This window comes from Anolis sagrei, chromosome 1, assembly GCF_037176765.1.
Source record: "Anolis sagrei isolate rAnoSag1 chromosome 1, rAnoSag1.mat, whole genome shotgun sequence".
Lineage (NCBI taxonomy): Eukaryota > Metazoa > Chordata > Lepidosauria > Squamata > Dactyloidae > Anolis > Anolis sagrei.
This window is the reverse complement of record NC_090021.1, coordinates 176735462-176750104: the sequence shown is the minus strand read 5'-3', so window position 1 is coordinate 176750104 and position 14643 is coordinate 176735462. Positions and strand designations below refer to the sequence as shown.

At 40.4% G+C, this 14643-nt stretch overlaps 1 protein-coding gene across 1 annotated transcript in view; it reads right to left on the bottom strand.

Moving 5' to 3' along the window:
• The window catches only part of LOC137097485 (aldehyde oxidase 3-like), a 51349-nt gene that overhangs the window by 24228 nt on the left and 12478 nt on the right, over positions 1-14643 (bottom strand). The window contains exons 12-20 of the mRNA XM_067470596.1: positions 12969-13062; positions 12640-12749; positions 10014-10198; positions 9542-9704; positions 8176-8268; positions 6235-6404; positions 4625-4739; positions 3275-3394; positions 1244-1340 (exon numbers count right to left, since the gene is read on the bottom strand). Coding sequence (XP_067326697.1) covers positions 1244-1340; positions 3275-3394; positions 4625-4739; positions 6235-6404; positions 8176-8268; positions 9542-9704; positions 10014-10198; positions 12640-12749; positions 12969-13062 — 1147 coding nt within the window. The remainder of the gene's footprint in view (positions 1-1243; positions 1341-3274; positions 3395-4624; positions 4740-6234; positions 6405-8175; positions 8269-9541; positions 9705-10013; positions 10199-12639; positions 12750-12968; positions 13063-14643) is intronic.

Below are 14643 nucleotides of genomic sequence, written 5' to 3'. Positions count from 1 at the left end.
CTCAGCGATGAATCCAGGAAAACTCCCAGACTGCGTACCTGAGCTTTCAGGGGGAGTATGACCCCGTCCAGCACAGGCTGTAACCCCGTACCCTGTTCGGTCTTACGACTGACCAGGAGTACCTCTGTCTTGTCTGGATTTAGTTTCAATCTGTTGTCCCTCATCCAGTTCGAGACAGCGGCCAAGCACCGGTTCATGACCTGAACAGCCTCCTTAGTGATAGGTGGAAATGAGTGATAGAGTTGGACATCATCTGCGGACAGATGACATCGCACCCCAAAACTCCGGATGATCTCTCCCAACTGCTTCATGTATATGTTAAACAACATAGGAGACAGTATTGAGCCCTGCGGGACTCCACAGTGCAATGGCCGAGGAGTCGAGCAGGAGTCCCCTAGTGACACCTTCTGGGAGCGACCCTCGAGAAAGGACCGGAGCCACTGCAAGGCAGTACCCCCAAGACCCATTCCCGCGAGGCGTCCCAGAAGGATACAGTGGTCGATGGTATCGAAGGCCGAAGAGAGGTCCAGCAGAATCAACAGGGACACACTCCCCCTGTCCAGTTCCCGGCGCAGATCATCAACTAAGGCGACCAAGGCTGTCTCAGTACCATGTCCCGGCCTAAAGCCAGACTGTGACGGATCTAGATAGTCCGTGTCCACCAGGAATTCCTGGAGTTGCATCACATAGATTGAAGAGATGAGTCAACCATTCCAGATATTGGCAGACAGTTAGAGGGATAACCAAACATATGTTGGTGTCATCTGTCATGGGATGAAAAACCTGCAGGAACCAGCACTGGAGCAGCTGAATATATAAGTGAGAAAAAGACATCACAACTGTGGTGGAAGCCATGTGGCCTAGTAGGCATTGGGCATCCCTGGTATGGATGTAAAGATTCTGTATGATGCAAAGGACCAAAGTATGCAGACTGAACAGCCGTGTGGATGCAGGAAATACCACAGGTGCATATTTCACAGACCATGGTGAAGAAACTATATTTAGAACACCCAAGAACAATCCAAATTCAGGAATAAACACTTCTTCAGAGAAAGGAAAGATTTATATAGCAAGGATTTTCTTAAATCTGATGTACAACAATATCCAATGCTATTGTTTTCATCTAAGGGAATTTTTCTGGTCTTCAAAAAGAAGCTTTTTAGTGCTACATTTCAGTGACAGGTGTATCATTTCATGAATCTACCTTGCAGTAGGATTGCATCCAGGGTTGGTGGTGGCTTACCTTCCAGGATTTTGTCAACTGTCTCAAAGGCTTCTTCAATATTTCCTTTTTCTATTTTCTTTTCGTTTGACAGGAATGAATTATGCTGTATTGCCTCCTATAAGAGGGGAATAGAATAACATATATCAAATGTGGTGCTGTTCCATTATCTGGGTGGAGGCCACAAGGGGGAGCTAGAGAGAGAAGAATAGTCCATTTTATGGAGGCGGAGGGTGAGTTGAAGGAGGAAAACCATTTCCTCCTGTTTTTCTGTTATTCCCCCCACCCATATCCCTGTCATGGAAACAACCTTTGTTTATAACATTGGAAGTTGGGAGGGGGAAATAACTAGTGAAAATGAGGGAAATTGTTTTTCTCTTTCAGCTCCCCCACCCCTGCAAAATACACTATCCTTCTCTCTCTAGCACCCCTTTGTGGCCTCCGCTGGGATAATGGAACAGTACCTAAAAGGCTGTTATGACCACAGTTGAGCTCTGTCTTCACCACTATGTCTTCACCAAGCTCATTGCCTAACATGAGCTGGACAATATGCTCTTTTCCTGTGCACTGAATCCTGTAAAGTGTACAAGGCATGAGCATAATTTTTAAAAGTTACTTTGTTGGAATGAAACCCCTACAGGTTATGAGTTAATATAGCAGTTGACTTGTTTGTACGAAGATGTAACTTTTGCATTCTCTGATTTCAAATGATTACACTCACAGTCCAACCAAAAAGCAAAACAAAACTTAGTGCCTTGGTTTTTAGGCCTGTTCCTGTAGTTATTTGGGGGTATTGGTTTAGAAAACTGCATTGGATAGACCACATCAGCTTAGTTTCTTAGATATGGTTATCATGATTTTTTATGGGCAAGCAGATGAAGACTCGTATATGGCATATGTTCCGTATCTCAAAATCTAGAGCCAAAAGGGGAAATTCAGTGCAATTTCTAGGAATTATAGCAGCAGGTACCCAGAAACTGGGCCAACATCTGGGACACCAAAATACGTGTTGGCTAGGATGTGTGTTTTCCCATCCTAGTGTTCTGCTGGCATGCTACCAGGACAGAATCTGTTGAAGCCCATCATATGATGCAGGGGTACTTCCAGTGGGGCTCCATTGGGCTCAGTCCTGACAGCATGCTGGTGGCTTGCTAAGAGGGAGTCCTGAGACTATAGGTGACTAGTATCTTCATTGGAGAAGCTGGGGGCAGCACAGGAAGAAGTCGGGGACAACCGGGAAACGTCACGGGATGGCAGCTCACAACCAACCATGGGAAGAGGTCAAAGCTGGGTGCTGCTCACATTGTCGCCTGGCTTCTGGACCTCCATCTGATGAGGTCCTAAATTAAATTTATCTCAAGGTGTGGCTAGCTTGAAGAACCTTGCTGATGAGCCTGCTGGTCCAACAAAACCTAAATATTTCATTTCCTTGTGCTTGCGATGTGATTTTGTACATAGCTGTAGAATTTTTCCCTCTGTTGGAGAGGAGGAAAAGGGGCAATGGAAACAAACAAGAGATAACAACAGTTTCCTTGTGTGGAAGTGTTAGCACTTTTCTAGAAGGAGGGAAGTTAGGTTTGAAAGACAGCAGATTTCTAAAACACTATGCGTAATTTGTAGAGGTTTGATAGGGACATATTTTGTTTCTCCTTTTAATAGGTGAATCTGCAGAAAATAATCAGCAATATAACGCCAATCAAAAACCTCAGCTAATTTTCGAACCACAGCCATAAGATAAAATGGTGGCTACAGGCTGGGGTGTCTCCAAAAGTGAATTAGGCACATTTATTGAGGTCATGATCGCCAAATATAGTGGGTATATGGAATCAGTTGCTGGAAAGGCCAAACACAGTGGAGGCCTATTGCTTTCATGTCTTATTGGAGGACTTTTCAGTTAAATGAAAAGAATCTGGCTGGTCACTATCAAGAATAGCAGACTAGATTTGCCCTTGTTCTGAATTTGAAAGGTTCACCTTATTTTCACCACTGGCTAAGGCAGGCAGAATGCAAAAGTAATACCACAAATCTTCACAAACACACACTGGGTTTTACCTCAATGGTCAGAATCAGTTCCAGATCTTCATACTCTATCTTCACTTTGCTTCTTGCATTCTTTGCACATTCATAGGTCTCTGCAACTATACCACAGATAATGTCTCCAATGTAGATCACCTACATAAGAACCAAACAACATGAAATTGAGTGGCTTTATTTATTTATTTATATTATTTATGTCATTTTTATCCCGCCCATTTCAGCCCGAACATTATATATTATACAGCATGGTAATAGCGTGATTTTGAGGCAGCCCAGTCAACATTATCCTATGATCATTTCCAAATTGTGTTTTGAAATTTTCTTGTATCTCTTCTTGGAATGTCTCTGGTGCATTTTACAATGAAAAGATTAGGAGAGGTCAGGCGATGACAGCTATGCATGAGGGCTGCGATAGAAATACCAAAAGAGATGAATTGCACCATACACAAAGAGAAGAGATTATATTATACACATCATTTAGGGTAGGTAAAGGTAAAGGTTTTCCCCTGGCATCAAGTCCAGTCATGTCTGACTCTGGGGGTTGGTACTCATCTCCATTTCTAAGCCGAAGAGCCGGCGTTGTCCATAGACACCTCCAAGGTCATGTGTCTGGCATGACTGCATGGAGCACTGTTACCTTCCCACTGGAGCGGTACTTATTGATATGCTCACGTTTGCATGTTTTCAAACTGCTAGGTTGGCAGAAGCTGGGGCTTAACAGCGGGAGCTCACTCTGCTCCCTGAATTCAAACCTGTGACCTTTCGATCTGCAAGTTCAGCAGCTCAAGGGATTAACCCACTGCACCACCAGGGGCTCCTCATTCAGGGTACTCATTTAAATAATATAGATTAATGATTTGTAATGATGTTTTTTGCTAGGTCTTTGCTATAATTTAGAGAATGCCACAGAAAGAATTTTGATCAGTCGATCTGTCTGTTGCCCAAGTTAAGGGCAATTTTGAGACCTCTTCTGCCTTCCCTTGTTCACAGTTCTTGCTCTTTAAACCAGATTTGGTCTTGGCTATACATTTAGAGGAACTCTCCTCTGTGAAGCAGTAGACACAAGGTGGAAACCGGCTCATGCAGTGTTAAATGGAGCCCTTCAACATTTCACAGCAAAGACCTGCAGTGATGGTACAAGCAGCTACAACAAGTGATTATTTTCCTTCTATGGAACTGGTTAGCTTGTTCCTCCCAAACATTGAGTTCTGCTGGTTTAATTGAAATCAGTTAAACAGAATAATCAGGAATATGAATCTCTGACAGAGAAAAAAAAATAGATTTAAGAGACAATTCCATACTTTTCTATCTGAACTCAGGGGAGGATTTTTGCAAATTGGACAAAAAGCCTAAATGAAGATGTACCTCATCTTCAGCAAACACTTTCTCATCTTTAGCACCATTTTCTCCTGGGATATCATCGGCTGTTACCACAGCAACTACCCCCGGCTCTTCCAAAGCATTTGATACATCAATAGATCTGAAAAAGTAAAGGGCATTAAAAAGGGTTCTAAGGGTTGGATAAATTGGTGAATATATGTGCCTGCTTATTGTTTAAAATGGAAAGGACAAAAAATAAAGCAAACTCTCCTATTCGGTAATGGATGGGAATGATTAGATGAAATGCATAGTCCTGCAATTAGAAATAGGTAATTTGAGGCTGAAATTGCCAACGAATAGGACAACATTAAACAAGTAGACACCATGAATCTAAACAAGTTGTTTGGTTTCAAATTTTACAGCAGCAAGGGTGTTCACACTACAAAATGATGCCATTTTGAGTGCCATAGCTCCAACTATCTCATCACTGCCACCAAATGTGAGGACTTTTAATTATCCCTCTTGCTATGGATCCACATGTGAGGGCCTTTGAGAAATCTTTGTGGTTCCTGTGTGACACTGTATTTTAATAGTATCATTTCTGGGCACCACTGCCCTTGAATTAATGCTGCCATCACAAGCATGCTAATAGCACTACTGTAGTGGTCCCAGAGGCACGTGTGTATAATAAAAATGAATAATAATAATAATAATAATAATAATAATAAAACTTTATTTATACCCCGCTCCATCTCCCCCAGGGGGGACTCGCTCATCGATACAATACAAGCAATATAACACAAAACACAATAAAATGAGCAAAATACACAAAATGCAAAATCAAAATAATACACAACACAACAATATAAAATCAAACATTAAAAACACAGGGAATTTCACTAGGTAGGGCCTAGTATCAAACACAAGTTCAATATACAGCTAAAGATTACTTGTTTACAGAATTTCAAGACTTAGTTCTTAATGGTAGTTATTTAACACGTCACAATCCAAACTGATTCCACCCTGAGTCCCTTTTGGGGTTGAGAAGGGCAGTATACAAATACGGCAAATAAATAAATAAATAAAATCTCACTTATTCTTTCATGTTTTTCTCATAATCCTAGCTGAACCCAACTGTTCTGAATCTAATTTATTTCTGTCCTTAACTGACTTTCTTCACCCCTTGCACCTTTCTAATAAACTGTAAGGCTCCATCTGCACTGCTGTAGAATGCAATTTCAAACTGCATTATAAGCAGTGTAGATGGAACTAAGTCTAACTGATCCATATTTCTCAGCTGATTCATGGTCTTCCACTTTCAACTTTTAAACATCTCTGTCACCCAACTGCCAGTCCATACAGAAGTCTTATGGACCAGATGCACTTAATAAACCCACTGGGTACCTCCAAATTGCATTGTAATCTTAGGAACCTTCCTTCCACACAGACATATAACCCAGAATACCAAGGCAGAAGATCCCACAATATCTGCTTTGAACTGGGTTATCTGAGTCCACACTGCCATATATTCCCGTTCAAAGCAGAAAATACAGGATTTTATTCAGCTGTGTGGAAGGGGCCTAATTTAAAACCGAGTTGGTTCTTCCTTCTTTTTATCTACAAACTCAAAAAAATTGTTCCCTTTAAATACTTACAGTATCTTTGCGTGTGCTCGTGTGCTGGTGACCACCGCCATGTAGAGCTGTCCATCTGCTGGAGCAATATCATCGACATAGACAGCTTCACCAGTGGTATGTTTAATACCAGACTTGTGCATGATAGGACGCCCAACTGGGTCCTGAGGAAGCTGATAAGGGTTTACATCCTGTGACACAGTAGGAAGTCAATCAGTCCTGGGATTTCCATTTTCATAGGCCCAATTGATGTGGACACAAGGCAAGGTGTTTCCAGTAATAGTTCTCTAGTATGGGACCATTGTCTTATAAATACTCTGATGCACTTAAAAACCATTCTATATCACTGGGAGTTTGAATTTCAAAGATAGTGGCTGCTATGGATCCATAACCGATTTATATTCACAAATCCTATACATTTATTATCATGGTACTACTGTTATGATCATAAAAGTTTTCAAATTAAACTTTTCTGAGCATCTGCAACTACAAATAACAGGGGATGCTCTCTTGTCAAGCAGGGTGCAACAGACAGACATTTCAACACACACTTCACCAGTAATCTCCAGTGCAAGGAGGAATGGCATATTTTGTTTAATTTAGGGATTTTTAGATTTTATGTTGTTGTTTTTAAAAAGTAGTCCATTTTGGAAGCCTTTGTGATTTATAAATGTAATCTTAAATGCACAAATATACAAAACATATATTAGACAGGTGGATATCAGAGGATCTGAATCACAGCTATCTTCAGCTAGCCGGTAATGTTAACAAATCCCTCTTTTTTCACTTGTAAACGACAAATAAAATCAGAAATGATTTCCCATCATATCCTGTACAGGGGTGAAGAAAATGTACTCTATATACTCATGTATAAGTCCAGAAACTTTAGTTTAAAAAATCAACCAAAAAAACTTGGGTCAAATTCTCTACGGATCAATCCGAGTACTGTACCTGAGCTCCTATTTTTTTAAATTAGTACCCATCTAGTGGCACTTCCTTGAGTAGCAATGACTTCTGTCCTGTAACTCTTTCTCTCATATCAGTTTTGAAACATTTGAAAGTTTCTTAGCTTACACAACTAATTTGAGATCCTATCATAACATGATACAGTTTCAGCCTAGACTTTTTTCTAGGCTATTCTACAACATAGAATTTCTTTTTCTGCATTCATTCTTCAATAGATCTGTTTGTATGTTTAGGAATAATGGCAAACCATCCAGCAAACAATCACATTCCCATCCCGAGGTTGGTTAGCATAATTTTTTTTGTATTGTCAAAGGCTTTCATGGCTGGAATCACTGGGTTGTTGTAGGTTTTTCAGGCTGCATGGCCATGCTCTAGAAGCATTCTCTCCTGATGTTTCGCCTGCATCTGTGGCAAGCATCCTCAGACATTGTGAGGTTTGTTGGAAACTAGGAAAATTGGGTTTATATATCTGTGGAAGGTCCAAGGTGGGAGGGAGAACTCTTATCTGTTGGAGCTAGGTGGGAATGTTTCAATTGGCCACCTTGATTAGCATTTGATGGCCTGAAAGTTTTTAGGTGTGCCTTGTTCCTGCCTTCTCACTCAACACCATCACTCAGCCTTCTCACCAGAATTTAAGCATCCATTTCTACTTCCTTTCATTACACTGATACAATCTGAAACGTACATAATTTTGCACTTATTCTGACTCTCATGTGCTCATAGTTTGTATGCAGTTTTATATCACATGACTCAGAATAGGTAACGATAAGTTCTGTTGGACATTTAGAAAAGCATTGATTTTAATTTCCAAAGGCTATCATCCAAAAATAAAATAAAATATGGAATTCACATTTAACATTAGGACCCACAAACCTTTTCCTGCCATTGTATTAGTATTAGAGAAGGACAATACAACATAATATAAAGGGTACTAATTTAAATGCTATAAAGATAGCCGACACCATTCTTACTTGTTACGAAACAAACTCCACTGACCTGGTATATTTGCTTGCCTTGCGGTGGCTTCTCTTTGAACTCGCTTAAGGCACTCATGTATTCCTTTGGCAAGTCAGGATATTGGAAGGGATACTGTAAGAAGGTAATTTAAGAATTCATTCTTCCAACATTTATATTTCAACAACATTTGATAGAACAATATTTTGAACATTGACTTTTGTGAGGAACAGTCACATTTCTCAAACCAGAATGGCCTCATTCATATGCACACAATACATTATAGTTTCGCATTATGAGAAAAAGTCTAAACTTTCTACATTGACTTGCAGCTTCTCCCTTTCCTCAACTTCTCAGTGTGGCATGAGTGAAGGTTTTCTCAGAGACTTTCACTTCTAATTTAGATTAGACACAATTTGGAACGGTGGTTTCCAACCTTTTTTTGACCACGGATCAGGGACACTTTGACTAGGATCCACTTGATCAGGGACCACTCTCCAACATTAGTACCAAAAGGGTTATGAATCAGTTTTTGATCAATTGTAGTTTCAGTTTGGGGTGCTGATTCAGAAAATTGAATTGGATAGACCACATCAGCTCTAATTTCTGATACAGAACATATGCCATAGTCAGTGGCATGGAAGGAGTGGCAGGCGGCACAACAGGTGCAGAAATAAAATAAAATAAATAAAATAAATGAAGAGGAAGGAGGCTCGTGGACCAGATTTTTGTCCTCACAACCCATTGGTGGTCCCACAGGCCCACAAGTTAAAAACCAGAACTACTCCTAATTGTAGTTTATTGAAACTAGAGTTCTCAAATAGATGGCAACTCCATCAATTGTGTCTGAAGTTGCTTTACTTCCATTATTCATCAGTAAGATAAACCAAGGTATCTTTGGAATAGGGCAACACAGCAAGTTGCAGTTATCTAAAACAAAAATGGGAAGGTCAATATCCTCCTTTCTGCCCCACTACAAGAAGAGGGGAGTGGGAAACCTATGAGCCCAGGGAAAAGCCATTTAGTTCTTAAGATGCTGAAATATGGTTTAGCATGGCCTTCCCCAATTTGGTGTCCTCCAGATGATTTGGGCTACAGTCAATTCCCATAAATCCTGGTCAATGGCCATGTTGACTTGGGCTGATGGGAGCTCTGGAGGATATTTCCCCTAATAGTCAGAATATTGTTATAATTATCTTTAACTCAAAATCACTTCTCACTCAACAGCATCTCTCAGCCTTCTCACCAGAAGCAACTGAATAGTCACAATTTGCCAAGTCCTCCATGTCTCTATAACTATAGTACACAGATCCCTGAAGAATTTAGGATGGCTAATTTCCAGTTCTAGAAACTGAGAAAGGAAGATCATGAAGTGAACATGTACCGAGGAGGGTAGCATTCTCCTTACCATCATTTTTAAACAGTGCAGCACTTCCAAGTAGAACCTGAAGAAGAAGCTGACAAGCAGCGAGCGCCGATATTCCACTTTCCCGCCTGGTGCCGAAGGAGACACAACAACTTCTTCAAGAATTAGCCTGCAAGCTTCATCAAGGAACTGGTCATTCCAGTTTCTGGGGGGACATAGGATATTGTGAAAGACACTTATTAGTAGTGTAGATAAAGGTAGGGTGGATGAGATAGGAATATGCTTTTCCAAAAGGATGTGCTGGAATCATGCCATCTGGCCTAAAAATGTCTTGTTGCTACAGACACGCTCCATAAGAATGTTGTCCTTATTTGTGGCAAACTTGAGCATCTGCCAGTGAGGTTGTCCATGAAACTAACCCTCGCCTTGGCCTGACCAGAACTGGGACTTTGCTTGATGTTGCCTTGCCTTAATGGAACCAGCTTTGCCTTAATGAAAATTAACGTTTCCATACCTTCCAATGAGTTGCAGGCAGGAATTTTTTGCACTCACAGTTGTACCACTAATGCCTCCATAAAAAATAGCCAGGTCTTCAATGACATCAGTGCCTGGCTGGAAGAGGACCTTCATAGAAGAATTTGTCACCGACAAGGCATTTTTCCGACGCTCAGCCTGTCGGAAAGCTGAGATAAATTCATCCTGGCAGAGGAAAGAAGAAAATGGTTTTATTTTTCATAGGAGAACTGTATTGCTGATTTCCTTTTCCACCGAAAAGCAGCACAGCCTAGGGTTAGTGTGCCCTTTTCCAATGTAGAAGGATGCTTGCCATAGATGAAGATGAAATGTCAGGAGAGAATGCCTCTAGAACATGGCCATATAGCCCAAAAAACCTACAACAACCCAATCTTAGAAGGTGTTTCTAGTTGGAGACACTGAAGCCACAGCCAGTTCACACATGCGTTTTGGAAGCATAATCCTAGAAATAGCATGACGACAAAGGAGCTAGTCACATATGCCTTCTAATGGTTAATGTTTAAACTAGTTCCTTGTTAGGCAAAGGATTTGAAAGAGGAGAAAACCGCTAGGTTAAATAATAGGTTTTGCAGAAAATGCAGGAGGCATGACAGATGTAGTAGATGTAATATTTCATCATTTGCAGCCAGCACAACAAAGTACCACTTGCTGAAATTTTCTGCTATACAACCATCCAAAGAATATTCATTCCTGTTTTGCATAAGCCACCCTATTGTACATGACCCATTGGTGAGAGGTGACAAATGGATGCCTGTGGTGTGGCCGTATGAGATTTGAAACTAGCTGAGAGCCAAAAGTAGTCAGATGCATATTGTTGTATTATTTGATGGCAAAGGAAGAAGAAAATGGAGAACATGTAATGAAATCCAAAGTAAAACTGTAGGCATGTCTGACAATTCTAAGCAAATTCTATTGGTCAAGAAGCCCAATGCTTTTTGACTTGTGTATACTCCCAAGACCTCTTTCAGAGCTGTAGACTTTATGATTTTCTATAGCCCACCAGAAAAGCCCTGGTAGCATAAAAAGGTTAAACACATTGGCTTTTTAAAACTAATCTTAAAAAACCATATTTTGAGTGTCTTCAGGCACATCTCCAGTTTCTTCTGTTTTTACCTTTGATTTCCTCTGTGTTTCTGTGAGAAGAATATTGATGTTGTCTCTTTTACTATTGGTTCTCTTTATTTTCTCTCTATTCAGTGTTGTGGGGCACTGGTAACATAATATTGTTGTTAACTACAAACTATTATTGCTATATGAACTATCTGTATTTTTATGGATTTTATTTTTTAAAGTGAGAAAGGAAATTGAGCTTCATGTACTGATAGATTTATTTATTATTTATTTATGTATGTACAGTATTTATATTCCGCCTTTTTCACCCTGCAGGGGACTCAGGGCAGATTACAATGTACATATACATTCAATGCCATAGACACACAACACATATAGACAGTCAGTCAGAGGCTATTTAATATTCCAACTTTTTTTCTGGCCACCAGGGGAGCTGCTGCTTCACCGTCCATCTGTGACACTGATGAAATACTTCCTCATTCCCCGCATGCTTGTTGGAGATTTTTTATGGCCTCGTAAATTAGTTAAATTAGCCTCCCCACATAAGTGGTACCTAAATTTCCTACTTGACAGATGCAACTGTCTTTCGAGTTGCAATGGTCGACAACAAGCTACACAGAATTGGTCGGAAGTTCACTCCAACCCGGGCTGGCTTCGAACACATGACTTTTTGGTCCGTAGTGATCTTAATGCAGCTGACTCCCAGCCAGCTTCACCACAGACCCAATGATCATTTGTGTTTTCTTATTTATTTAAAAAACGTAACATGTTTTGGCCTTTTTCAAAGATGACCTTCTTCAAGGGCCACACTAAATACAAATAAAGGTGGAACCCACATTTGTGGTTTGGCATCCATTAATTTAATTATTCATGGTTTTGCCACCACCCCTCCAAAGCCTCTTCTGCCCAGTCACGTCCTTGGGGCATTTTTCAGCAGTCCTGCATGTTTACAATGCAGTCCCCATTTTGCAGAGCTCATTTCATCCTGGATCTGGGATACACTGGCACCTGCTGAATCACATTTGAAAATAACATGAGTTCTTGCCTTACTTAGTTGGTACACAGATGTTAAACCCAATCGTAGTGGATCACTCCTCCATGTCATCCCGAGAGGAAGAAATAAACATTAATCATCGCAGAGGTTTTTCTCCTTTTTAAAAACGTAAAAGGCTTCTTGTATTTACTCATAACTTCTCTCTTTTGAATGGAAATAGTTGTAAGTCATGCGGGGAGGGAGCTACCTAAACTTAGCTATCTAAGTATAAATTTAATGAACAAGCAAAGATGAAGATAAATAAATCCATATCTGGAACTCCCTTCAAATTATGTATCTCTAAACAATGTATATGTGACCTAATCTCCAGTGGGTTAACACACCTGCTTGGAAATATGTATTGCCTATTTTAATTGCTTGCACGGTTGGTTAGCAATTTTGATACAAAACCTTTGGACAACAAATCATACCATAACAAAAAAGTATATTGTAGTTTGCTTAGGGAGAAGAAGAGAAGGGAAACATACACACACACACTTACTTCCTTTGAGAATGGAATGAAAACGGAAATGATGACCTCCATTGGGGAGAGATCTGCCTCTGGTACTTTTGTGAGGAATTCATCATTCAGAGGAATCTGTCGTATCCCATCTAAAAAGGAAAAAATGTACTTAGGGGCACATGTTTCTACTGATCTAGATTTTTAATCTCTACCATCAAAGAAAAAAAATGTAGCAGGAGACAATCCAATAAATCTCTGTCAATGTTTACTCTCCTATTGTTACTTGGACTATACTATCATAAATGTAATTATTTTCCTTTCCTTCTAATACAGGAATGTAAACAAGGTTGAGGAGCAACGCCGCTTACCTATTGATGTCAGATTGAGAACAGCGTTCCCAGCTGCCAGAACAGGGTTCAGATCCCAGACTGATCCTCTGCTTACAATGTGTCCTCCTAAAGACTGACAAAGAAAGATACTTATTTACAGTATACCCATCCTATCACAGAGCCAAACAAGTTTAAAGATTTCTAGATCTTCAAATTAATGTCTATCTCACCAAATAAACAACACAGATCTGTTCAACAATATATTTGTTCCTCATCTTCCTCCCCACCATTTTACTGTTTGTGTTATTTTCTTCTTCTTTAAAAACAAAATAAAACTTATTCCCCCCCCCCCCCACAAAAAAAACTAAATAAGTTTGAGCAAGGGATAGGAAAAATGGTGTGTAAAAGGATATGTATTGAAACTGATCTGTCACAAGTGACCTGATCACACCCTGGTCGAGAGTTACAATGAACATTCAGTCAAAACAGACTCAGCAGCATCTCTCCAATCCAGATTCCTCTGTTTTTGGAAGAAGGCTTATGTTTCCCAGTAAAACACACTTAAATGTGGTATGATGTCTTCCTGCACATTTTGTCATTCTGACATGTCATCATCTATAGCAGTGGTTCTCAACCTGGGGTCCCCAGATGTTTTTGGCCTTCAACTCCCAGAAACCTTAACAACTGGTAAACTGGCTGGGATTTCTGGGAGTTGTAGGCCAAAAACATCTGAAGACCCAAGGTTGAGAACCACTGATCTATAGCAGTGGTTCTCAACCTGGGGTCCCCAGATGTTTTTGGCCTTCAACTCCCAGAAACCTTAACAGCTGGTAAACTGGCTGGGATTTCTGGGAGTTGTAGGCCAAAAACATCTGAAGACCCAAGGTTGAGAACCACTGATCTATAGCAATGGTTCTCAACCTGTGGGTCCCAGATGTTTTGGCCTTCAACTCCCAGAAATCCTAACAGCTGGTAAATTGGCTGGGATTTCTTGGAATTGTAGGCCAAAACACCTGGGGACCCACAGGTTGAGAACCACTGATATATAGGGTTGTTGTAGGTTTTTCGGGCTATATGGCCATGTTCTAGAGGCATTTTCTCCTGACGTTTCGCCTGCATCTATGGCAAGCATCCTCAGAGGTAGTGAGGTCCATATAGCCCGGAAAACCTACAACAACCCAGTGATTCCGGCCATGAAAGCCTTCGACAATACACTGATATATAGGTTAGTGAGGAGAAGGACAGAAGAATCTCATAGGTGTACTCCATACCTTCTTTGTCCATGTCATTCATCTTTTTTCTTTGGCAGATTGCTAAAATATTAATTATGGAAATGAGCTATGAAATGTAGACAACTAGAGCCCAACCCAGGACATTTAAACATTTTGAAAATATAATTGGAAGTTAAACTTCCTTCTGCAGTTTAAAATAGGAAAGTTATAAGATCTCTGGTTTTCATAGATCCAATAATTGAGCCATGAAGTTTTGACTTGTGCTGACAGGTGGACTGAAATACACAAGTGGCTTCCTCATTATGCCCTGGGCTTTAATTAAAGTAAGCATTATGTCAGCAGTTGTTTTTGATGGCATAGTTTGGGGAAAGATCATGGGAGCATGATAGGAGGCAAAGTAGGATTCTCATGGACAGCTGTCTCCTGTGGTCCCTCTGTCATTGCCGCACATTGTCTTTCAGTGATTCTTTGGACAGTTTCAG